This window comes from Bison bison, unplaced genomic scaffold, assembly GCF_000754665.1.
Source record: "Bison bison bison isolate TAMUID 2011002044 unplaced genomic scaffold, Bison_UMD1.0 scf7180017864518, whole genome shotgun sequence".
NCBI lineage: Eukaryota > Metazoa > Chordata > Mammalia > Artiodactyla > Bovidae > Bison > Bison bison.
In genome coordinates, this window is record NW_011495071.1 from 7845487 (window position 1) to 7870069 (window position 24583).

At 40.8% G+C, this 24583-nt stretch overlaps 2 protein-coding genes across 3 annotated transcripts in view; both read left to right on the forward strand.

Annotated features, from left to right (window-relative positions):
- UBE4A (ubiquitination factor E4A) overlaps positions 1-7927 on the forward strand; it is a 42832-nt gene extending 34905 nt beyond the window's left edge. Inside the window, exons 17-21 of one of the 2 annotated variants that reach the window (XM_010830420.1) lie at positions 1147-1327; positions 1804-1951; positions 3043-3200; positions 3748-3807; positions 4936-5019. In XM_010830420.1, coding sequence (XP_010828722.1) covers positions 1147-1327; positions 1804-1951; positions 3043-3200; positions 3748-3796 — 536 coding nt within the window. In that variant the 3' untranslated portion in view covers positions 3797-3807; positions 4936-5019. Of the gene's footprint in view, positions 1-1146; positions 1328-1803; positions 1952-3042; positions 3201-3747; positions 3808-4935 lie in introns of both variants that reach the window. The other variant, XM_010830419.1, reaches the window with a different exon arrangement.
- A 2233-nt stretch (positions 7928-10160) lies between these two features.
- ATP5L (ATP synthase, H+ transporting, mitochondrial Fo complex, subunit G) lies at positions 10161-18455 on the forward strand. Its single transcript, XM_010830418.1, has 3 exons — positions 10161-10475; positions 16688-16848; positions 18253-18455. Exons 1-3 carry the CDS (start codon positions 10424-10426, stop codon positions 18349-18351), a joined length of 312 nt encoding a protein of 103 aa, XP_010828720.1. The 5' UTR covers positions 10161-10423; the 3' UTR covers positions 18352-18455.
- Positions 18456-24583: the final 6128 nt, after the last annotated feature.

The window sequence follows — 24583 nt, forward strand, 5'->3', positions numbered from 1 at the left end:
GTGAAAGTGAAGTCGCTCAGTCATGTCCGACCCTTCACGACCCCATGGACTGCAGCCTACCAGGCTCCTCCGTCCATGGGATTTTCCAGGCAAGAGTACTGGAGTGGGGTGCCATTAAGGGTATAAATCATCACTGTCGTATAGTACCTTATATGATTGTTGTTTATTTGCTGTATCATGTCCAACTCTTTACCGCCAATGTAGCCAACAAGGCTCCTCTGTCCATGGGATTTCCCAGCCAAGAATACTAGAGTGGGTTGCCATTTCCTTTTCCAGGGGATCTTCCCAACCCAGGGATCAAACTCACCTCTCCTGCTTAGGAGGCAGATTCTTTTCCACTGAGCCACCTGGGAAGCCGACTTTATGTGATAGAAATGTGTAAATCTATACTGTCCAATACTACCACTACTGGCCACACGTGACCATTGAACACTTGCTATGTGGCTAGTGTACCTGAGAAACTGGAGTGTTCTACTTAGTTTTGGTTATTTTAAATAGCCACATGTGGCTCGTGGCTGCCATGTTTGACAGCACAGGAACCTATAAATGAAAGATATTTATGATACTGTTAATGAAAAAAGTATATATAATATGATAATCACTTTGTTTTAAAAATGTATGTGTGTGTAAATATGGACAGAAAAGCTAGGACATATTAGCAAAATGTAACTAGTGTTTACTCTGAGTGGTTGTTTTTGTATTTTGTTTGCTTTGCTTATCTAATATTTTCTAATATTACTGCAGTGAAAATGTATTTCAAAAAAAGCAGTCCCCAGAGGTCTCTAAGTAAAACTCTCTGCCATGCTATGCTAAGTCACTTCAGTCGTGTCCAACTCTGTGCGACCCCATAGATGGCAGCCACCAGGCTCCCCCGTCCCTGGGATTCTCCAGGCAAGAACACTGGAGTGGGTTGCCATTTCCTTCTCCAATGCATGAAAGTGAAAAGTGAAAGTGAAGTCGCTCAGTCGTGTCTGACTCTTAGCGACCCCATGGACTGCAGCCTACCAGGCTCCTCCATCCATGGGATTTTCCAGGCAAAAGTACTGGAGTGGGGTGCCATTGCCTTCTCCGAGTAAAACTCTAGGACACAGTAAATTGAAGATTTCTAGTGGATTGGGTTTTCACAGGCTTTGGCTTTTTTTCCAGAGATCAAGTCCCTCTTTGTGCATCCTTTCCTGGCCGAGCGCATCATCTCCATGCTGAACTACTTCCTGCAGCACCTGGTTGGCCCCAAGATGGGGGCCTTAAAAGTCAAGGATTTCAGTGAATTTGACTTCAAACCCCAGCAGCTCGTTTCAGATATCTGCACCATCTACTTAAATCTTGGGTACCTGAGATTTAAATGGGGCAGGCCAGAGGGTTTGCTCATGTTTTAACTGGGGGTTTTGCTAATAGAATGAAATAACTAGCTGGTAATTATGTGGAAGTAGAAAAGATTTGTTTCTAGTTGGCTGACGAAGTAGTCTTCTGCAGTTTTAAATCATGAGATTTCGTATGACCTGTGGGATGTTATTTAGAATTTCCAGTATTCTGCCTTGATCTGTTCAAAGATAAACTTTACTAATTGTTTCATTGTTTGGAAAAGCAGTACTTTTTTTTTCTTTTTTTTTTAAACCAGTATATTTTTATGGTCACCAGGTACTTAATAAGACTTCTTTCCTAAAAATTAGAAGAGGTCATTCTATAACAAAAGAACATTCATGATACCTAAGTAATGGGGAACTCTCTTCCTCAAGCACTCCGTTATTGCCCTCTTTGATCTACCCTCTGATGCTTAGTTTCTTTCTGATTCTGACCTTCCAGGGATGAGGAGAATTTCTGTGCCACTGTGCCCAAGGATGGCCGTTCCTATTCCCCAACTCTCTTTGCACAGACAGTCCGAGTCCTGAAGAAAATAAATAAGCCTGGGAATATGATTGTGGCTTTCAGCAACTTAGCAGAGAGAATCAAGGTGAGGAGGATAATTTGCTTATTAACATGTTCAATAAAAATCATGTTGTCATCTCAGCTGTTTTGCTTTTTTACCCAACTTTATGGGGGGAAAGAGCATTGTGTTGAGAAAATATAAATGAATGAATCCTCCTGGCCAGTCGATAAGTAAAACGACCATATTCTTTAATAGTAATATTCTTTTCAATATGAAGGTGAGCATAGAAAAATAAGCTTCTGCTAAAAGAAAAGAATTAACAGATTTTTAATAGGTTGTTTTTATGAAAACTTCTCTGTACAAGGTTACCAATAGATTTGAAAATCTGTGATATTAACGCAGAACTTTTTAGAATAGAATTCAAGATTGGTAGCTTCTGGTCATTGATTTTTATTGATTTTTCTCTGTTCTCTGTAAATGGCTTATATAGGAATAGCCATACATTTTAAAGATTAAAATACTATATTATACTCAGCTAATTCTTTTGGTGGGAGCAGCTTCATTAACAATTATGAAAAAGGAAAAATTATGGCAGAGTCTAATGGAAAACCTTCCTAATTGATAACAGTCTTCCCTTCATTGAGTTACTTTTTTATTGAATTGGGCTTCATCTTTGCCTAGAGTTTAGGTAGATGGATCCCTGAGGAGCTAGAGTCATGAAGGAATCAAATGCTGAAGGCACTTTTAAATTCCTATACCTGTTTGTACCTAAAACCGGAAACTGCTTTTCATACACAGACTGCATGAATGGCTCTGTAATTATGCAAATAAGAACCCCGGCAACCTCGCATCCCCTTACAACAGAGCTGTTGTCGGAAGTATGGATGTCGTCTGTGGTGTTTTGTTTTGTTTTGTTCCCTGTTAACACTTAAACTCATTTCCAGTCATGACCACTAGCAGCTGAGCCAAACTGACTGAAGACTCAGAGTTGGGGCTAAATGTTAAATTTGCTCCTGTAACATCCATCTTGGCTTGTTTAGACCATAAAGCTAAAAATTATTCCTATCTCTGTACAGGGTTATTAATGACCCCTTAAGACTAGGGAATCGTCACAGAGCATTTTGAACTCAGCTGCTTCTGTTAATTCCCCCTAACTGGCTGGTTCTTACACTCAGTCCCTAGCAGACCTCCAACAGCAGGAAGAGGAGACCTATGCTGATGCCTGCGATGAGTTCCTGGACCCCATCATGAGCACACTGATGTCTGACCCTGTGGTGCTGCCGTCCTCCAGAGTGACTGTGGACAGATCCACCATTGCCAGACATTTGCTCAGGTGAGCCAGCCCCCAGAAGCAGCCTCAGGAGTACACATGTACCTTTATCTGCTGTCATCTTTTTCTCCCACTGCAGTACTGTGCACCCAGTAGGTACCCCAGATTGTTCGTTTATTAACGTGCTGTGTGGAGGAGGCATTTTGGTGGAAGTATATCACTTGAGTGTTAAGGATGTCAACATCCAATATAAGACACTCTGTTAAGAAATGCTGGCGCTAACCTTACCTCTTCTTCCTCAAGGAAATGATTCCTATCAATATTTATTAGAAAATATGTCAACCTGGAGTATAAGTTGATTGGAAATTGTGGCTCAGCTAGTAAAGAATCCACCTGCAGTGTGGGAGACCTGGGTTCAATCCCTGGATTGGGAAGATCCCCTGGAAAAGGGAAAGGCTACCCACTCCAGTATTCTGGCCTGGAGAATTCCATAGACTGTATAGTCCATGGGATCGCAAAGAGTCAGGCACGACTGAGCAACCTTCACTTTCAATTTTAGTTGTAAAAATATAAAAGACAAGTTATTTGGGTTTTTTTGTTTTTAATTCAGGTTTTACACTCATCATATGGGAGTACCGACATTCTGCTCCAGCTGTTAGACTCAGCCATGGTGACTTCAAGTTTTCCTCAGCCTACCTTCTCTAAGTACAACATTAGATAGAAATGGGTCCTGGGAGACTCTGCCTATTTAAAATGAAGTTATATAAGCTGACCAGATCTAGGGAAATAATATTTTTTAAATATTGGAAAAAAGGATGTTTTGCTTGATGGTTTGTGATTAAGCACTCACTATATGCATGATGCTGTGCTGGGCAGTATGTCTTTTCCAAAGTGTCACTGAGAATTTATATTTTTATTGTGGCTTCAGAATACAGAAAGAAGATATATTAGCCTTTAAAATATGTTATAAATCATCTTACCTGGGAGGAAGCCATAATCTGCATTAGTTGAAGAGTAGTCAGTTAACTAAATCAAGTGTCAGTCTACAAAGCTTTATCCTTTAACGTCTTATACTGTTTCAGGAGTCTGTCACTAAAACTCCAAACAGCTCTTTATGCTGACATGATTGTACAGGGTCTCTGTCTTAGGGAAATGGAATCAAATACCATCTGAAGAGTGAGGCTTCCCTGGTGGTTCAGATGGTAAAGCATCTGCCTACAATGCAGGAGCCACAGGTTCCATCCCTGGGTCAGGAAGATCCCTTGGAGAAGGGAATGGCTACCCACTCCAGTACTCTTGCCTGGAGAATTCCATGGACAGAGGAGCCTGGCAAGCTACAGTTCATGGGGTCACAAAAAGTCAGACACAACTGAGCAGCTAACACACACACACACACCCACACACACACCCCACACACACACACACACACACACACACACCCCCATCTGAAGAGCATTGTTGAGATAATGTTTGTTAAGCAGAGAGACAAAGTAAGTAAATAATCTGCAAAGAAACCTCTTCCGAATCACTCTCTCTCTTATCCCATTCTTTCTAACCTCAAGCTGGCACTTGATTCAGAATCAGAGACAAAGTAAGTAAATAATCTGCAAAGAAACCTCTTCCGAATCACTCTCTCTCTTATCTCATTCTTTCTAACCTCAAGCTGGCACTTGATTCAGAATCAGAGTAATACCCTCTAGCTTCAGTCTGAGGGTGAGATGCCCAGGTGTTCTGTTTTTGGCTGAGGATGTGAGAACTTACAGAAATAACCCCGTCTCCTTTTTTCTCTTTGTCCCAGTGACCAAACAGATCCCTTTAACCGTAGTCCCCTCACCATGGACCAGATCCGGCCAAACACAGAACTAAAAGAAAAAATCCAACGGTGGCTCGCAGAGAGGAAACAACAACAGAAGGAGCAACTTGAATAAATACTATGACATAAGCAAACCAAAAACCAACCCCAGAGTGTAGATAAACAGTTGTGGTTTCTCTCTTTCTGATTCTCTTCCTTTCCTTTTTCTTGACTTTTATTTTTTACTTTTTTTCCCCTTTACTGAATTAGAGAACTGCTCTTGCTCAAATTATGATAATTAAAATTCCTAAGAACTTTACAATGCACCTAGCTTACAGGAAATTATACTTCTTATAGCATCACCACATTTAGAAATCACTAATTTTTACCTTTTGTTATCTCTTCCTGTTCCTTCTCCCTTTTCCTTCCTTAAATTATATTAACTTCAGCTATTAAAACCTCCCGCCTCCTTACTATTTCTTCTCCAAGAACTGCTCAAACATCTTTGGTGAGCACTGCTTTTAAGTATATGATATCACATATTTCAGTGACAGCTGGTATCAGAAAGTCCTGTGTTATCAAGGTACTTACTAGTCTTCATGACCCAGACTTCAGCCCCTTTCCTTGTTACAGCTCTACACTGTTACAGAATAACTTTTTATATAAAAGCAGATACCTTGATGTTTGAGTAGATTTTTTTAATAAGATGACAGATGAGATGAAAATAGGAATCTTATGCAACTTCGGTGGGTAGCTCTCAGTTTTGTGTTCTCTTCTAACTCAGAGATGCCTTGGAGGGCAAACACTCCTCCGTGGAGTTGTCATTACACAGGAAACTTAGCCCTATGATATTTTTAGGAGGATTGGTAGAACAAATTTGCAGTTTTGACACTTTATTCAGAAAACTCCAAGGTGAAAAAAGAAGGCTGTTGGGGCCCTTTTTATTTACTGGAAATCAAGGACCAGGCTTGTGTAGAAAAGTTAGGCAACAAATATTGTAACCAATGAGACATGTCATTTCAAGACACTAATATCAGCAGTGTATCTGTGTGTATATATATACACACACACACCATGTACTTTTTTATATTGGCCTAGTGTAATACAGAGAACCACTTTATATTGTCTCTTCCGTGGTAAGATGTATGCAGTATGTGGCCATGTTTACTAACATTTACTCTAGACAGAATTCTGAGACTGTAAAATGTATATAGTTCATGTTCGTTTGGACTTATGACCTGATAAGAGCTGCTTCTAACTCAGCCTTAGGTCATCAGTTAACAGAATAGGAATTTGAGCACAACCGTGTCCACAAGCCATTTTAAATATCCACTTAGCCCTAAATAGTTATTTAGCAGGTGGATGGGCCCCTCACTTTACAAGTTGAGCTTGAGCTCCCTACTAAATCGTGCAGCTTAACATGCCGAGTAAGTCTCATTCCCCTATGGACTGTCTATACCAGTATCCCTCTAAACCCGAAAATACAACTAACAAGAGTGATATGATCTAGAAGTAGAGGTCATTGCTTCACTTCAAGGACATTATTGTTAACCATAGCCTCTTTCAAATAAGACGGTAGTTTTATGGTAATCCAATACAAGTTGTTATAAGCAGTCCTTGATGTGTTTTTGATGGTTCCAGCAGGAAACTCTGAAGTTAGAGGGCATCCCACACTAGATAAAAAATAGATGTTGCCTGTCAACTGTGCTTATAACTGAAAAAGGCAGTCCAGGACTCACAAATACTAGAACGTATGCTACTAAATCAGTGTGTTCCCTGGGCCTCTAAGGCACAGGTTGACAGGATTTGTTTATTTTCTGAAAATGAGCTTCATTTCCTATTTATTATCTTCTACTTCTCTGAGAATGAACTGTATAAAATAAGCTTCAGTCTACTTGCATTTATCTTCTAAACCCAATCAAATAGGATATTTTTACTTTTAAAAGAAGTGAGGAAAAGACCAGAGTTTTATAGGAGAAAGGAAGGAAAAAACGGGCACAAAACCTCAGAAGGCAGCTGTTCCCAGCAGCTTTCTAGTTAACAACCTAATGCTGCCTCTTGTATCTGTGTCTGTATTCCACTTCTGTATTAAGTCTTCAGATTGTAAGTCTTTTCTGGCAATTTTTTTTAAAGCTCTTTTCCTGAAACTTTTTATGAGTGGCTGTGGCACCATGAATGCTGCTGAATATCTTTAAACTCATCACAAAGGCAAGTGCATAGCTTAAGGCCACTGTGGGTAAGGAAACCAAGTGTCCTCTGTGCCTTTTTCCTTTCCTTGACATAATTCAAGAACATAGCAAAAATGAGACTAAAACATTCTCATCTTGGTACATGGTGCATATGGACACTTGGAAGCTTAAAGAGGGGTGGTGGTATCTAGAACTCAGAAGCAAGCTCTAAATCTATTAGAGCAGACTTTCTGACATACCTAGCTTTATGTGTTGACTTTGCTAGAGTATGATAGAAAAATGAAGACTCTTTAATCAGCTCTAGTATTGCTTACTAAGAGGGTAATACTAAACTTGGAAAATTATTTAAGTAGGCTTTATCAAGCAATCTGGATTTGTTTTTAATATAGTTTTTAATGGATATGTGAAAACCGAAAGAAACTTCAAAGGTTTTTTTTTTTTTAATGGTGCAGGTGAAGGTGCCAGTTGCTATTTGGTATCACACTCTACAAAAGCTTCATTACTTTATTTGATGCTGGTTGCTAAGCAGCCATTGCACAGAGCATAAGTCTACTGGGTGCCTTTACAAGCCAGAGGCTGATGCTGCACTGTTGATGTCATGTGAGGAAATAATGCACATGCTCTAACTGGTAAACAGGAAAAAGAACCTGGAAACAAAGAAAATGAACAAAATGACAAAAAGATTGATTGAAATAAAACTTGATCAACATAACTATTTTGAAACATTCCAGGAAGGTTACTTCTTGTCAAACTTGCCTGGGGGTGTTTGTTCAAAGCTTGTATTTAATAAATGAACATCTGACTTAAAACCTTTGTTATCATTTCCTTTATTACAGTATTAAAAATCTAGGAGCAGTTTCAGAAATCCCTCTGAAAATTTACAGGGCTCTCAACATTACTTTTTTTAAAAAGTGGTAACAAATGTCTGGCCTGGCTGACCTAACCTAACTTACCAGGCCTCGAGACCCTGGAGTTATCTTCAGATGAGTCTCGGGGCATGTTTTTTCCTAAGCAGATCACTTTTGGCTTCACTTTTTTTCATCTGGCCTAAAGCCCAGGTCTTTTTTTTTTTTGCCTTGGCCACACTGCAGCATGTGGAATCTCGGTTTGCTAACCAGGGATTGAACCCTTGCCCCTTGCATTGGAAGCTCAGAGTCTTAACCACTGGACTACCAGGGAAGTCCCCCAGGTCCTTCATTCTAATCATTCACTATCAAGTTCCACTTTCTTGCCCCTTGTTTCGGTACCCCTGCTATGCAAAACCTCAGCCCAGATTAACCCAAGCATTCCCCTCTGCTCCAGTATCCCAGCCAGACTACTGTTGGAGATAAATAACACCATCTTTAGAGTGGTACAACCGAAGACTTGTCACTAATGTTCCCTAACGACCCTTCTGTGTGTCCTTAACTTCAACAGCTAGTCCAAATTTCAACCTCTTAAATTTTCTCCCATCCTCCCCCTTGCCCTTCACACTCGGGTGACCTTGCCTTCTACTTCATAGCCTGCAGAATTTCCACTTTCAAAACTTCATCATCCCATCTGTGGAAAAGGTCCCAAGACTCCAAGGCTAATCACTCCAACTTTACTTCGGTCTCATTCAGAATCTTGTCAATCCCACTTCTCCATCTTCAATCTCCATTGATTTTCCTATCACTCATATTTGGTTTTCTGACCATTATCCCTTTATAGCCATATTTCTTCACTCATTCACTCTGGCTTCTATCCTAATTGTTTGAACCTGCTCTGGTTAATGTTTCTATATAGCTACGTTAATTTTTTTTTGTATTTTATTTTATTTTTAAACTTTACATAATTGTATTAGTTTTGCCAAATATCAAAATGAATCCGCCACAGGTATACATATGTTCCCCATCCTGAACCCTCCTCCCTCCCCATACCATACCTCTGGGTCGTCCCAGTGCACTAGCCCCAAGTATCCAGTATCGTGCATCGAACCTGGACTGGCAACTCGTTTCTTACATGATATTTTACATGTTTCTATGCCATTCTCCCAAATCTTCCCACCCTCTCCCTCTCCCACAGAGTCCATAAGACTGTTCTATACATCAGTGTCTCTTTTGCTGTCTCGTACACCGGGTTATTGTTACCATCTTTCTAAATTCCATATATATGCGTTAGTATACTGTATTGGTGTTTTTCCTTCTGGCTTACTTCACTCTAGAGTACTAGGCAACTGAATCACTCCTTTGCTGAAGCACTGTCCTGACTCCTTGATAGCACTCTGATTTTTCATTTCACCTCTAACTATTCCATCAATCAGAGTTTTACTTCTATTTACGCTTCCCCGGGTACATTACTTATTCTATTTTCTTCATCGAAGGTCACATCCCTACGTGTATCTTTTCTTCGAGTCATAATAACCGCAAAGTTCAGCTCTATAGTACATAGCTATTCCATTGTATATCAACCCAAGGATCCCTTCCTCTAAGAAATCTTCCTACATCAGCACCACACATAATCCTGTACTAATGCCTCTTCTGTTTCCATTGCCACCTTTTCAAATCCCAACGCTGCCACTCAATAGCTCTGTAGCCATTTATTTACCAATGCCGGTCTTAAGTGAGGCCACACAGGCTTTCTTTAAATTCCAAAAAAGCTGACAGACTGGAGGCCCTAGGTAAATGTGATTTTGTCCCTTGTATCTGCACAGTTCCTTGCGGCTGGTTAGGGAATTAGGGGAACTGGATTCCAATCCTGATACAGGAGTCAAGGGAGACAGGGATTACAAAAGGTCAACTAAAGGCAATGGGCTGAGTCAGGTGACAAGTTGTGGCGCCTGCTCCGCCCCTAACTTTACGTGTCTGGTCTAGGACCCTCTCTGCCTTTGTAAGACGAGTACGTTGGCCTAGAAAAACTGCAGCGGTGCCTTCCGGCCCTAACTCGTCTCGTTCTCTCAAAAAAGCTGCAGACCTACCCCAAACACCCGAGGTCTGCGCCTCGGGGTGCCCGGGAGGCGCACGGCGCATGCGCATTCCCTCCTCGTGCCGGCCTCCCGGGCCTCTGCGAGCGGCTGCCCAGAGAAATGCCTGCTTCTCCGCGGAACTCCGTTGTATTTTACGTTGCTCTCTGATCTCATCTTCTCGTACCCACTTTCTCCTCTGTGACTAAAGAAAAGAAACTGGCCCACTGGATGCCGGAAAGACAGTGGGAAACCTAAATATCTCGTACCGGCGCGGAAAGGGGAGGCCTGACCTTGGAAGCGGACCGGGGTCCTGAGGCAGGTCCTTCCAGGCGGGTGACATTCAGCCGGCCAGTCGGGGTGACGGGCTCTCCGTCCTAGGACCATGGCCCAGTTTGTCCGTAACCTCGCAGAAAAGGCCCCGGCGCTGGTCAACGGTGAGCGGGGGCGTCAGCCAGCCGGCACGGGTAGCCGGGCAGGCGCCGGGGAGGCCTGCGAGGGCCGGAGGAGAGGACTCGAGCGGCCGGGGGGAGGCGCCGCGGCCGGGCCTGAAGTGAGGAGGGAGGGGTGGGGTGAGGTGAGGGAGAAGACAGATTTACGGTTCTTTTCTACCTTTCCGCTGGCCAGGCCTGCGGCTTGGGTTCTCTCTGCTACCCAGAGGTTCTGAACTCTGACCGCGACCGTGAGGGGAGGGAATGTGCAGACAGCCGGGGTTGCCTATCTGCAGCCGCCATGACGCCCTTCGACCTCCAGGAGGAGGAATACGGAAGGGATGGGTTTTTTGCGAGAGCGAGGGAGACGGCGGGCAGAAACACGTGAAAGCGTGGAAATAACGGTCCCATCCTCTTGTCTGCTTCTCACTGGAGTATTTGGAAGGCTGCAGAATTTCTAAGGATGGATGACCTTCGAAACATTGCCTTTGCTTTTTATTTTGACCAGATACTGAAATGCTTCCCCTTTAAGGAAATTTTTAGGTGGAACTGAGCATTACGGTCGAGTATTCCTGCTCCGGTAAACACAGAAAGGGATATGTGTAAACAGTAATGTTTATTATCACTGCTTAGCGTTCGTGGGGATACTCTGAAAAAGCTGAATGCGTCCTTCACGGGTGGAACGCTGTATTGGAGAACAACCCTGAATAGTCATACCCCAGAATGGTAGTCTTCTCAGTAAATATTTCATGTCTGCAAGCTGTTCATTTTATCCCCCAAATGAGATCACTTAAGTAGACGGAAGCTTCTTCGCTATGTGCTGTATGTGCTGTATTCTAGTAAGTGGTTGAAACACAGATCTCTGAATGGCTTTCGCTCAGATTTGATTATGAAAGTAAATAGAATGAATTTTTTAATACGTGTAAATTTTTGAACCTATTTTACTGCGATCGGTATTTTCTTATTCATTGTCTCCTCCGTTTTCTTCATCAGCAGTGGAACAATGAGTTACTGAAGGCCTGACAGTGTCAGATACTATAAATACTTGATCCTCTCCTACAGAAACCCATGGTCCACTACTATTACTATCAGTTTACACACTTTACCAAAGAACTTACGTTTGCAACTTGACTAAGATAAAGCTCTACTTTTTTACATAATACAAGGAGAAGTAGTAGTGGCTTCATTATTTGGACTTTATGGATGATTTGAGGCTAATATTTATAATCACAAATTTCAGATGGATTTTTTACCCTCCTTCCATGGCTTTCACTGGAGAGGGCAATGGCAACCCACTCCAGTATTTTTGCCTGGAGAATCCCATAGACGGAGGAGCCTGATGAGCTACAGTCCACGGATCAGGTCGCAAAGAATCAGACACGACTGAGCGACTTCACTTTCACTTTCCATGGCTTTCACATCTTTTTGGTGGAGCATCTTGGGGAATTGCAAACTAATTTTAATAATAATTTACAAAAAGAAAAGTAATGTGAAGATAATTTTAATTGTGAGCTATATCAACCATTTCCTCTATTATTATGAAGAATTTAAAGATAAGCGTTGTTATCCTTTCAGAAGTACTCAGGAGAACTCAACTGGGCCAGAATGTTAAAGTGGAGCTGCTTTGTCACTTAACTCTATGGTATTAATGTTAAATGTCTAAAAAAATTACTGATTTTATCTGTTAATTCTCCTGGAGGACAAAGAAGCTTACAAAAATAAGTAATTTTTTTGATCGGACTTCCCCAAAAAAGATCATAGAGTCTGGGGATTTTTGTTTTTATTTTTTTTCCTACTTACTAAACTTGAGACTTTATTTGGATTTCACCAGCTTTTCCAGTTAATCTCTTTATGTTCCAGGAGCCAATACAGGGTACTGCAGTGCAATGAGTTGTCAGTCTCCCTAGTCTCCTGTGTATGTGACAGTTTCCCAATCTTTCCTTACCTTTCATGACCTTGACAGTCTCAAGGTATTTATGAAGGTCTCTGTCTAGGTATCTGTCCTATAAAGATGTTCCGCGATTTGGATTTGTCTGGTGGTCTTGTCATAATGAGTCTGGAGCTATGGATTTTTTTTCTTTTTTCTCTTTTTCTTTTTTTGTCTGTACCTCGTGGCTTGGGGGAATCTTAGTTCCGAGACCAGGGAGACCTGCGCCCCCTGCAGAGGAAACGTGGCATCTTGATCACTAAGCCCCCAGGGAAGCTCCATGGAGCTATGGATTTTGAGAAAGAATACCACAGACGCGAAGCCCCCTAATCACATGTCAGGATGCATCAACAAGTGATAACCGTACGTGCTCACTAGTGCAGTTAGCTCTCACCACTTGGTTAAGGCAGTTTCACTAAGTTTCTAAAAAGTAACTAAATTGGGGGAGGCAGAGTCAGGATTCTATCTCCTCTAGGAGGGAATATCTACATATATTTAAATAGAATTTCTTCTGTGAGAAAGATATGTCTGTTCCCCATTAGTTAATATTTGTTCAGTCCATACTGTATGGACTCAGGTACATTTATTTCGTACCTTGTACCTCCAGTAGTACATTATTTATTTTGTTTCTCAGGTTGTTCCAGCTTTGGCCATTGAGAACCCTGTCAGTTTGGCACTTCTGCCCCTTTGACATCCCCCTGTACTTTCCAGTACTGTGAGATAATTGCAGCTTTTTCTCCTGCCATGCCAAATGACCTGTAGGATCTTAATTCCCCTACAGGGATTGAACCTGGGCCCCATCAAGCACTGAGTCCTGACGTCTGGACTGCCAGGAAATTTCCCAGACTCATGTATTTCCTGCCCCAGCCTTAGAATTTGCCCTTTCTCCAAGGACCCCTAGTTCCTTTTATTGGACAATTGCATTTTGAAGCTAAGATCTAGATACTGGGTATGTTCCTTGCTACTCGACTGTGTTAATCACCCTTTACTCACAGAATATAAGTTCTAAGACCGCTGACAGATGTCTAAAACTACAGATAGTACTAAATGTTAGTTTTTTCCTATAATACCTATGATAAATTTTAATCTATAAATTAGGCACAGTAAGAGATTAACAACAATAATAAACTAGAACAATTGTAATAAAATATTGTGATAAAGGGCTTCAGGGCTTCAAGCCACAGGAATTCCCTTGTAGCTCAGGAGGTAAAGAATCCACCTGCAGTGTGGGAGACCTGGGTTCTATCCCTGGGTCAGGATTATCCCCTGGAGAAGGAAATGGCAACCCAATCCAGTATTGCTGGGAAATACCATGGACAGAGGAGCATGGCAGGCTACAGTGCATGGGGTCGAAAAGAGTCAAACACGACTAAGTGACTAACACTGCAATAAAAGTTATGTGGACATGGGCTCTCTCTCTCAAAATATCTTTTTGTACTGAGGCAGTGGCACCCCACTCCAGTACTCTTGCCTGGAAAATCCCATTGGTGGAGGAGCCTGGTGGGCTGCAGTCCATGGGGTCGCTAAGAGTCGGACACGACTGAGCAACTTCACTTTCACTTTTCACTTTCATGCATTGGAGAAGGAAATGGCAACCCACTCCAGTGTTCTTGCCTGGAGAATCCCAGGGACAGGGGAGCCTGGTGGGCTGCCGTCTATGGGGTTCCACAGAGTCAGACACGACTGAAGCAACTTAGCAGCAGCAGCAGCAGCACCCTTCTTGTGAGTGAGATGTTATGTGTATGTGATGGGATGAGGTGAGGAGCATGATGTAGGCATTGTGATGTCACATTAGAATGGAGCAGGGACAGCATGAGATTCCATCATACTTAAGGCATACAATTTAAAACTTAGAGATTATTTCTGAAATTTTCCACGTAATATTTACAGACAGTAAAACTAGAAAGCAAAATCACAGATAAGGGGGGACGGCTGTACTAGAATATCATTGCCTGTAGGCCCTGACAGTGGACAAGGAGGTATCTGTATATAGGTATTTCTCTACTAATAAGAAAATTACATGCCAGTAAAATTATCACAAGTTGAGAATATTGTAAGTTGAAAATGCATGTGTTACACCTATTCCGCCAAACATCGTAACTTAGCCTAGCCTACCTTAATCTTGGAATACTTAGATTAGCCTACAGTTCAGCAGAATCCCCTACCATAAGGCCTGTTTTTATTAAAAAAAAAAAAAAAATCTCATTATCTTATGGAATTTATTGAGTACTGTATTGAAAGTGAAAAAACAGAATGTGTGTTGGTTGTTTACCCCCATAACACATGACTGACTGTCAACTGCAGCTTGCTGCCAGTACCCAGCATTGAAATAGCATTACAAGAAAGTATGGTACCCCTGTGGCTAGCCTGGGAAAAGATGAAAATTCAAGATTCATTTTTACTGATTGTGTATCACTTTCACGTTGTAAATTGAACCATCTGAAATTGGGGACCATCTGTATACTCACCCATGGGTGTGTAGACACACACAGTTGATCATTGAACAATGTGGGGGTTAGGGACACTGACCCCCATGCAATTGAAAATCCTAATATAACTTTACAGTTGGCCCTCCATATCCACAGTTGCACATCCATTCATTCAACTAACCTCAGATTATGAAATACCGTATTACATATTTATTGAAAAACATCCACATATAAGTGGACCCACACAGTTCAAACACATGTTGTTGAAGGGTCAACTGTAATTGTTTCTATATCGATCCACCTGTATATCAACTAAACATGAATTCATACTGAATGTCTCCAACTCTAATCCAGTACCACTGGATATGTTTTTCCCTCATCTAAAACTCCTCTATTTTAGTAAGAAACCTAGCTGCCATCATCCACCATTCATTGACTTATTTTTGTTCATCCCTCGTATACATGTAAAAGCAGTCTCAAACTTTTTAACCTATGCTCCCTGAGAAGCAAATTTACTAACTTAAGTACAGTGTTTGTATACATTGTACTGATTTGTTTGTATTTTTTAAGAGTATTATATCTGTGTGTTGAAGATAATTTTTTTTTCCAAGTGTTTCAGTAATTTTATTTTATTTTTTTATTTTATTTTTAAACTACATAATTGTATTAGTTTTGCCAAATATCAAAATGAATCCATCACAGGTATACATGTGCTCCCCATCCTGAACCCTCCTCCCTCCTCCCTCCCCATACCATCCCTCTGGGTCGTCCCAGTGCACCAGCCCCAAGCATCCAGTATCGTGCATCGAACCTGAAGACAGTTTGTTGACTGTTAAGACTTTGTTCTCTTTGATAACACCATTTTACAGGCATTGGCAGTTCTATTTAGAATTCTCTCTTAGAGCTTTGTGTCTGCTTGAAGATTTACCCATGGCCCTAAGCCAGAGGATGATGGAAATAGTAATTTTAAGAGTAGTGAAATATCTAAATACAGGCAGTTAATAATAGGGGAAGTGCCAGGAGCTTTGGATTATCAGTCTTTGAACAGCAGACACTTGATGGATGCTTATGTATTTGTGCAGTTTTTATTATGCTGTCTTGTAATTTTTTATGTGAAATACCTTTCTCCTCCTGAATCACTATCATAGTCTCCCATCTAACCTCATTAAAAATCTTTTTTTTCCTGCAATAGTAAATACTGTTTACTATTACTGAGGAATTTCAGCTTAATAACAGATTCAAGTTTTGGCTGTTCCTAACAATACATGTAGGTTTTATTTTTACTATTTGTGGTATTTTGAAGGAAGAGCAGCTGTGCTTTTGTTAATCCAGCACATTGATGAGGATACCCAAAATGGGTACTAATTGGTATAATTCCATCTGGATTTGTGGCCAATATTGTGACAAGTTTTAATCTTATTCCTAAGGGTGCCATTCTACTTAGTTTCTTCCCTCCCCTTCACCACTTCCCCCCAATTTTTTGTCTCTACAGGAAAATATGGTTACATTGCTGCTCTTTTCTTGTTTTTGAATCCAACTCTAGTAACTTTGTAGTTAACTAGATTTGCCATTAATAAATGAAGTACCAGTATTCTGGTACTGGCCACTGGTGAGGTCCTGGCATAATTGGATGTGCTTATAGCTGCCTGCTTGACTGAACTGGCTTGTGACACAGGTGTTCTGTATCTTTAAAAGCCTCTGGTTACCAGGGAGCAGCTTTGACTTTTCACACCGGGTGCACATTTGGTATAAGCAGTGAATGAATGTGATGCATGAATAAATATTTGTGTCCAGCCCACACATCTGCTTCTTTCGGTCTCTAGTGAGTTCATCCTGGTGTTTTGTTTTGTTTTGTTTTCCAGCTGCTGTGACTTACTCGAAGCCTCGATTGGCCACGTTTTGGTACTATGCCAAGGTTGAGCTGGTTCCTCCAACCCCTGCTGAGATCCCTACAGCAATACAGAGCTTGAAAAAAATTATCAACAGTGCTAAAACCGGTAGCTTCAAACAGCTCACTGTTAAGGTAACTATGGGCTAAATGAAAACGTATGTGCGTACAGAAAATGTCTTCCCTTGGGATTTCTCTGATTGTTTTGATTAATATATGTATTTTTCAGTGAGGCTGGGACCAGCATAATGAGAGATGATCTCTTTTTTGACTGCAGAGAAAGATATTTATCTTTCTAACTTTGTCATCTGGGTTGAAATAATTGGACTGTTTTATGTCTTATATTCTTAATAATTTTATAATGAAGAAGTGGTTTTTTACTGGGTAACTTTTTTTTGTTTCCTATTTGGGGTTAGTGCATTAAAATAGGATGACTTGCTTTGTTGATTCTGTACTTTTTTGTCTGTAGTCCTAAAACTTTCCCCAATTTGGCCAAAAGATTTCTTGGACTATATCACAATCAGGTAACTAACACTCATGGGACATAAAAACACCAAAACCTAGAAGCATATGATATGAAAAGTGGAGATAAAATCTAAAGACCATAAAATTAGAATTTGCAGGCTTCCTTGGCAGACTGATGGTTAAAACTCCATACTCCCAGTGTCGGATGCACAGATTCGATTCCTGATCAGGAAACTAAGATCCCATATGCCTCTCGGCACACTCCCCCCACCACCATCCCCCCAAAAAAGAATTGGAACTGGGATTTTATGTTTGCTTGATCTAAGCACAGGATACAAAAAGCCGAAATAAATTATTGCTGACTTTAGAACCTGCGTTCTAGAAAATATATTTGTTTTTCAAGAGATTTCCAGTATTTCTGGTTTCATTTGAAGGGGAAAATTCACTTCCAGGTGCTAAAAGAAAAAGGCCCGATTTTGTTGTGGAAAGGTTTTGTTTTTCAACTTGAGTTTCAAGATCCATATTTGTGCTTGTATGAAACACTGTTTTCTGTAACTGTGTACATTTTCTGAAACTGAGTAACTGCTGAATACCTGGAAAGAATTAAACCAAATAATAAATGAATAAAAATGATGTCTAAAGGGAAAGAGAGAATACTTCATCTTGCAACAGATTTTCTTTGGCCAGACAGAAATGTCTGTTCAGAGACTTGCCTTCCTATAGCCATCCTTTCATATGAATGCCCTTTCTAAATGTGGCAGCTATTTCCAGGATGTGGGTTGTTTCAGGGCTCATAAAGTGTCTCATAAACTAATAATGAAAGGGTTAAGTCAGTTCAGGTCTTCAAAGAATGCTTTGAAAGAATTTATAAGCTCTGGACTACTTACCTTACATAATTGAAAGTTCAAGGGTTCTCAGCAGTTAAAGTTAACATCAGTAATTCTTGACTTTGACTAAAACTGCCCTCTAATTTGAATAGCAACCTTATATTCTCTGTCACTTAATCCTGGAAAAGAATAGTTTTAAATATATAAGGAAAAAAAAGTACATTAAAATTTGTGCTTCTTTTTTCAGGAAGCTCTACTGAATGGTTTGGTGGCCACTGAGGTGTGGATGTGGTTTTATGTTGGCGAGATCATAGGCAAGCGTGGCATCATTGGCTATGATGTTTGAAGACCAATTTTTAACATGTGATTATATTTGCTTTATTATTCAAGTGTTCTTGGACCACGTGTGAGCAGACTACTATTTGAATAAAATAAGACAATGTGTCAGAATCAGTGTTTCTCTATCACACACTACATGGAAGGTCACAGTTTCTCTTGACATTAAGTTGGTTTGTCTTTCGCTTTAATATATTAATATGGTTCTAAATGCATGCCTTTGCTTAGCCTGCAATTGGAAAAGATATATATGAGTACACCAACCTGGTACCTGTATAAATGAGGTTAACTTTATTCTGAAAGCTTGAAATAAATGATATTTAAGCTTTATTTCTAGAAAAGCTGGGGGGAAGGCTTTGAGAAAATGAGAACTTGCTCCAGTAGGCGAAATAATACCATGTGCCAAGCATGATACAGTTAAATCACGTAGCATTAAGAATACAATTTGGGCTGTTTTTCTTTGCAAAAATCAGAGAAAGATCCCTTTGACAACACCTTATTATCAGCTTGAATATAGGCTCCCAAAAGAACAGCATGATGATAATCTGTATATCTTTGTAACATCTTTAACATTAGGACAGAGTGAATGAGAGCAATAACGTATTTTTCATCTGATTTTGATATTTGTTATATTATTAATCTGTCCAGTTTTTAAGGACCTATCTTCGCAAAAATGAAATATCCTGTAGGTATTTAACAGAGTTATGATTTAGCACTGTCCTTGGGTCTAAATAGTATATTATGTCCTGAAATAAATGTAAGTGATTGGTATAAGTCTGTCATCTTGAGCCATTTTATTGAGGATTGGGAATGATTTAATCATTCATTGGCATTTCCTGGGGTTCTTACCATCTATGAATAGCTCACTGGTACATTTCTGAATCTGTGGTGACTCTTTTGCAGCCACTGCACAACATGGAATAGCAGCTGTTGATAACCAAAAGATGATTGCCTGTTGGAAAAGCATGGCACACAGTATAGTATTAATCCTTTAACAGTATTGAACCTTTATCCAGTCAATCCCAAATTCACCAGCTGGCTCAAAATGCTGCTGCTTCAGCCAGTAAAGGGCACAGCTTTTCTTCATGATAGGCAAGAACTCTCCACGGAGACACTGCTACTCTGAACTGTGAGATAATGCCTAGCTTGCTGCAGGTGGTCAAAACTGAAACTACCTCTTTTCAAAAGCATTCAGTAACCTAAAATATGCATAGCAGAAGACTGAGAAAACCCTACTACAATAATGGTGATTTTCATGAGTTTCTCTAGTGCATGTGTGAGTGAGTAGTGCAATTAATTTTTTTTTAATATAAAGGTATTATGTGGTCCGCTGGCACTAGTAAGAACCTACAGAGTGTAGTTGATTCATGATATGTAATGTGATTTTGTTTTGACCACATGGTCACACCAGAAAGTCCTCAAAATAAATATTTACTACTCACTTCACTACTACTTCCTCCTCCTTTGCCATCTGGCATACCTCTGGTGTGTGGTGGCTAACAGTGTATGTACAGCATTCTCTTGTGTTAAAATAGCAGTGGACTCCATGAAGCAGCCATTTCTGCAGGCCTGTTGATTTTGACCTCCTAAACCCCAAATGTCTTGCCTCGTAGCACAGAACCGTTCAGGCTGTCTTTGAAGTTTTTTGTGTCAGGTTTTTGCCGTTGGCAACTTCAGTGTACTTCAGATATCTATGGTGCACCTCCTAAATGCAGGTATGCTGAATGGTCGAAACATTCATGAACAAGACTGTTGACTGTTTCACAGAGCTTGGTCTGGTTACTCTAAGTTACCCTCTAAGTTGGGGTAACGTGTGGTGTTCTATAATGAAGAAAGTGCAAGGTGTGAATGGAAGAGTTCAACCCAGAGTCCCAAAGAAAGGGAGGCTGTCAGAGGACCTAATATCTAAAGTAAACCAGAAAAGTAAGAACCAAGAAAAATGGAACAAGTATACTGAGCAGGTAAAACAGTCTTGCAAAACTAGTGAATGAGAGAAGATCTGGTGCATTTGAGGTTGTTCTGAGCACAGTACAGCTGACTCCAATTACAGAGATAGTGAAGTGAGACCAGAGATAGTGGGGAACATATCATATTTGTATAGCACTATCTCATTTAGCCCTCAGCTTTCCTCTGAGACATGTGGCATAAATGGTAGATCTACTTAAGAAGTCAGGAACTAAGCATCAGAAACACTTGGTGATTTGGCTAGGATCCCATAATCAATGGGACCACAGTTGGGCTCCAGGGGTGATCCCACGTAGTCTCTGCCCCTCCTTTACTCCTTACATACTTCCTCCGTTGAATCACAGTTCCATTCTGTGTTGTACATCCTCAGTCCTTTGCCCTGCTATCAAACTGTTAAGCTTTTTTATCCCATTAGATGTCAGGCTACTTAATCTTATGTAAAGTGATACCTAGTTTTGTGAGACTTAATATTTCCTAATTAGTGTGGTTTTCATTTCTACTGAAATATAATTGGGTATGACCATGATCACTTTTCAGATGAATACAATAGCACTTCCACCAGAGATTCCCTTACCAGGCCTGTTTGCCAAATGAAAGGCCCTGATACTATTAAAATACTGATAAAATACATGCCAGGCCTTTAGCCTTGACAATATGCCTTAGCCTTGCTTTAATCTCATTGTGCTACCAATCAGGGTTTCAGCCACAGTTTCTAACCAGTCCCCATAAGGCTCGAAGCTTTAATTTTCAGATTATGTACCCATTGCCCCTGATTGTCATGGTTTTCTACCACTCACCAGGCCGCTCTATATTTCTTGGTAATTTTTTTTCTCCTGACTGTATGTCACTCTACAAGACTATTTCTGTCTTAATTCTGGGTAATTTCAACATACACATGGATCAGTAGTTTTCAGAGAAAGGAAACATAGAAATTTAAAATTCTCAGGCCCTACCTAGAACCTAGGTGTGGGATCTGGCAATCTGTTTCAATTGATGCATGCTAAAGTTTGACATAACTGATGCTTCCAACAAACTATCCTCAGTTCCCTTAAAAAGTCCAACAGTTATGTCTTCACCTGCCTTGGGCACTCATTCCTGTCATTACCAAGAAATTCAACCAGTCCACCTTTTCTCTGATCACCTGTTACTTATCTTTCCAGCCCATTCCCTCTAATAGCCGAACTATTAATTTGGAGTCACCATGACCATCAATAAATTGACACCTCCCTCACACTTGATGTCCTCTTTTCCTTCCTTACCCAGTTTATTTATATTCCATAGTCTTTTCAGGATCTCTGTCTTAAACCCTGAACTGCCTTGCCTCTCATTTTGTTGTATTCATTTGCCAAAACCACATCCTTGGCCAAATCCGCTTAGTCTTAGTCTGTACTTGCGCCCGTGTAGCTGAGTGCAGCTGGAGGAAACAGCCAAGGTGGCTAGCCTCACTATATTCATGATCAAAACCTTAAGAAGGCGCTTAGTGCTACCAGACAACCACACTGTTTCTCTGGGCTGCGATTTGTGTCAGCTGATGACCTGGCTTGCTACTTCACTAAGAAAACCGAAACAATTGGAGAACTTCCATTGACCCACAGCATCATCTCACATAGCGCTATCTGCACTCATAAGTATTCTCTACCTTGCCTAGATTATGCTCCTTTTTAAAGCCAGTCCCTCTATTCAAGGTCTGTGCTGCTATCATTTCTGCCCTTTTCCTACATCATTAGTTTCTCCCCCTATTCTGTTATTCCTAAGAGTGTATATATATATTATCTAACCCATTTTTTTTTTTCCAAATTAGCCCCTCTTTGCAGCAAAACACCTCAAAAGTTATCAGTATTCAATATCTCCAAATCCTTTTCTCCCTTCAACCCATTCCAATCCAGCACTTATTCCTACTCCTCCACTGAAACAGCTCTGACACATTAAATGGGTCACTTCTCAATCCTCACTTCATTTGATCTTTCAGTAAAATTGGCCTCAGCTATTTCCTCCTGCTTGATGCACTCTCTGATAGACTTCCAGAGCTTTCTTTTGGCCTTCCTCCTTCCTTGCTTTTTGCTCACTTTTCCAGTTCCTTTTCTGGTCTCCTTTCCTTTGAACTATTCCAAACATCAGGCTCAGTTCTCCCTGTGCACGCCCACCCCTCCCCGCCATCATTCCATTAAAAACTTCCCTTAAAGGGAGATCTCATCTAGGCTTAGGGTTTGACACAGTAACTGACAACTCTCCAATTTATAGCTCTAGCCTATGCCTCTCCTCTGAACTCTAGGCTTATATGCCTCTCCACCTCCACTTGGGTGTTTAATAGACACTCAATATATCCAAACTGAACTCCTGATTTTCTTCCCCATTCCCACCCCAAACCAGCTCCACAGTTTTCTCCCTCTTAGCTGATGGCAGCTCTGTCCTTCAGGTTGCCAAGGCTAAAGACCTTTGGAGTCATCCCTGATTCCTGTCTTTGATGTTCCACATCAATCCTTCAAGAAGTCCTATTGGTTCTACCTTCAAAATATGTCTGTCTCTTACAACCTCAACTGCTAACACCAAAGTGCTGTCCTCTCACGGGGACTGCTGAAATGCCCTTATACATGGCCTCCCACTTCCAAGATTCCTGTCTGTGGTCCATTCTTTACTTCAGGCAAAGTGATCTTATCAAAAGGTAAGTCAGATTATGTCACTCCTCTGCTCAGAATACTTCAGTGGTTCCTGCCTTGCTCAGATTCAAAGCTAAATCTGAGTAGGCTTACAGTAGGCTACAAGGCCCAACAAGATCTGGCTTTCACCTCCCTCCACCTTCTTTCTCATGCTGCTCCACTGGCCCCCTTGCGCTTTAAACATACCAGGCAACTCCTGCCTTAGCACTACTGATTACTTAGCTTGAAATGCTCTCCCTCAAGGTACTCCCGGGGCTGGCTTCCTCGCCTCACGCAGTATTTTCAGTGTGAGCTTCCCCAAACATCCTAATTACAATTGCCAGAAACCTCCCTCCAAATACCCCTCTCCTGCCCTGCCTTTTTCCAAAAATTTCAACTTCTAACATTCCACATGATTTACTGGTTTGTTATGTTTATTGATTTACCTGGCTAAAATAAATGCAAACCCCAAAAGGCCAGAAATTTTTAAAAATCTATTTTGTTCACTGATACATCCCAAGTTTCAAGTACATAGTCACTCAATACAGATGTGATGAATAATTTAATTTATCCATTAATGAATATGTACCTTTATAAATTCTATTCCCTCTGCCTTTATCCTCTTTCTACCTGTATATCTCTGTTGTACTTCGAGAAGTCTTTTCTGATTTTTGTAAACTGCTTCCCTTTGTCCTCCTATTGGGCCTCTTAACAGCACACAGCATTGTACCCTAATGACACATTTAACATTTGTTATTCCCATTGCTAAACTATAAGCTTTTTAAGGAAGGTACAGTGTCTAATTCAGCTTTGTAATCCTAGTCTATCACATTGTCTATCTGGCTTGTATATCATAGGTTTTCAAACAGTAAATCAGCAAACTCTAACTTACTGTGTTTGGTGCTAGGTTGATAAACAGCAGAGTTTAGTGGCAGTTTGCCACAGAGGGAGATGCAGGCCTGGGGGACTCATTTCCTGAAAGCCTGCAGGCTCAGACTGCTACAAAGCTGATGCCAGCTGAGTCACTCCTGCATCTCAACCTCTAACTCTGAACCTCAGAGGTTTGGACCTCTGATTAGCAGACCTTCACTACCAAGCAAGGTTAATTTAACCCAGGGCTGCCTTCTCATAAGGCCTCGGAGGGAAGAGTGAGAGTGTGGCAGCAGAAGCTCCTTTACAGAAGACCTAGCCTGAAATCTGAAAATCCTAGAAACTCCTTCGGCATTGATCATCTTAACTCCCTCTTTCTCTGCCACGCCTGCCTTTCAGGATTTATGTCCTTCATAGAGCTCAAAGAAGCACATCATACCTAAGTTTGTAGCACCATACTCTTCCTGATAGGATTTACACACGCAGACCATGAAAGGATTTTTATAGGAATTATATGTTGAACTCATGGCACAAAGTAAAAAAGTTTAGAGCCTTGAAGTTGTAATACATTCCAGTGTTGTCAAGTCCAAAAGCAATTAAAACACTGTTGGATGCTTTTTGAATTACAGCCTCCTTGTTAAAATGGCTATTGTTTCCCCTAAGGATCACTTACATTTTTACCTTGACGTCATCTCACTTTAGGTCTCAAGAGGGTAAGGAAGTTAATAGAACAAGTGAATAGATATAGTTCTGAGATAACAGTGAATTCCA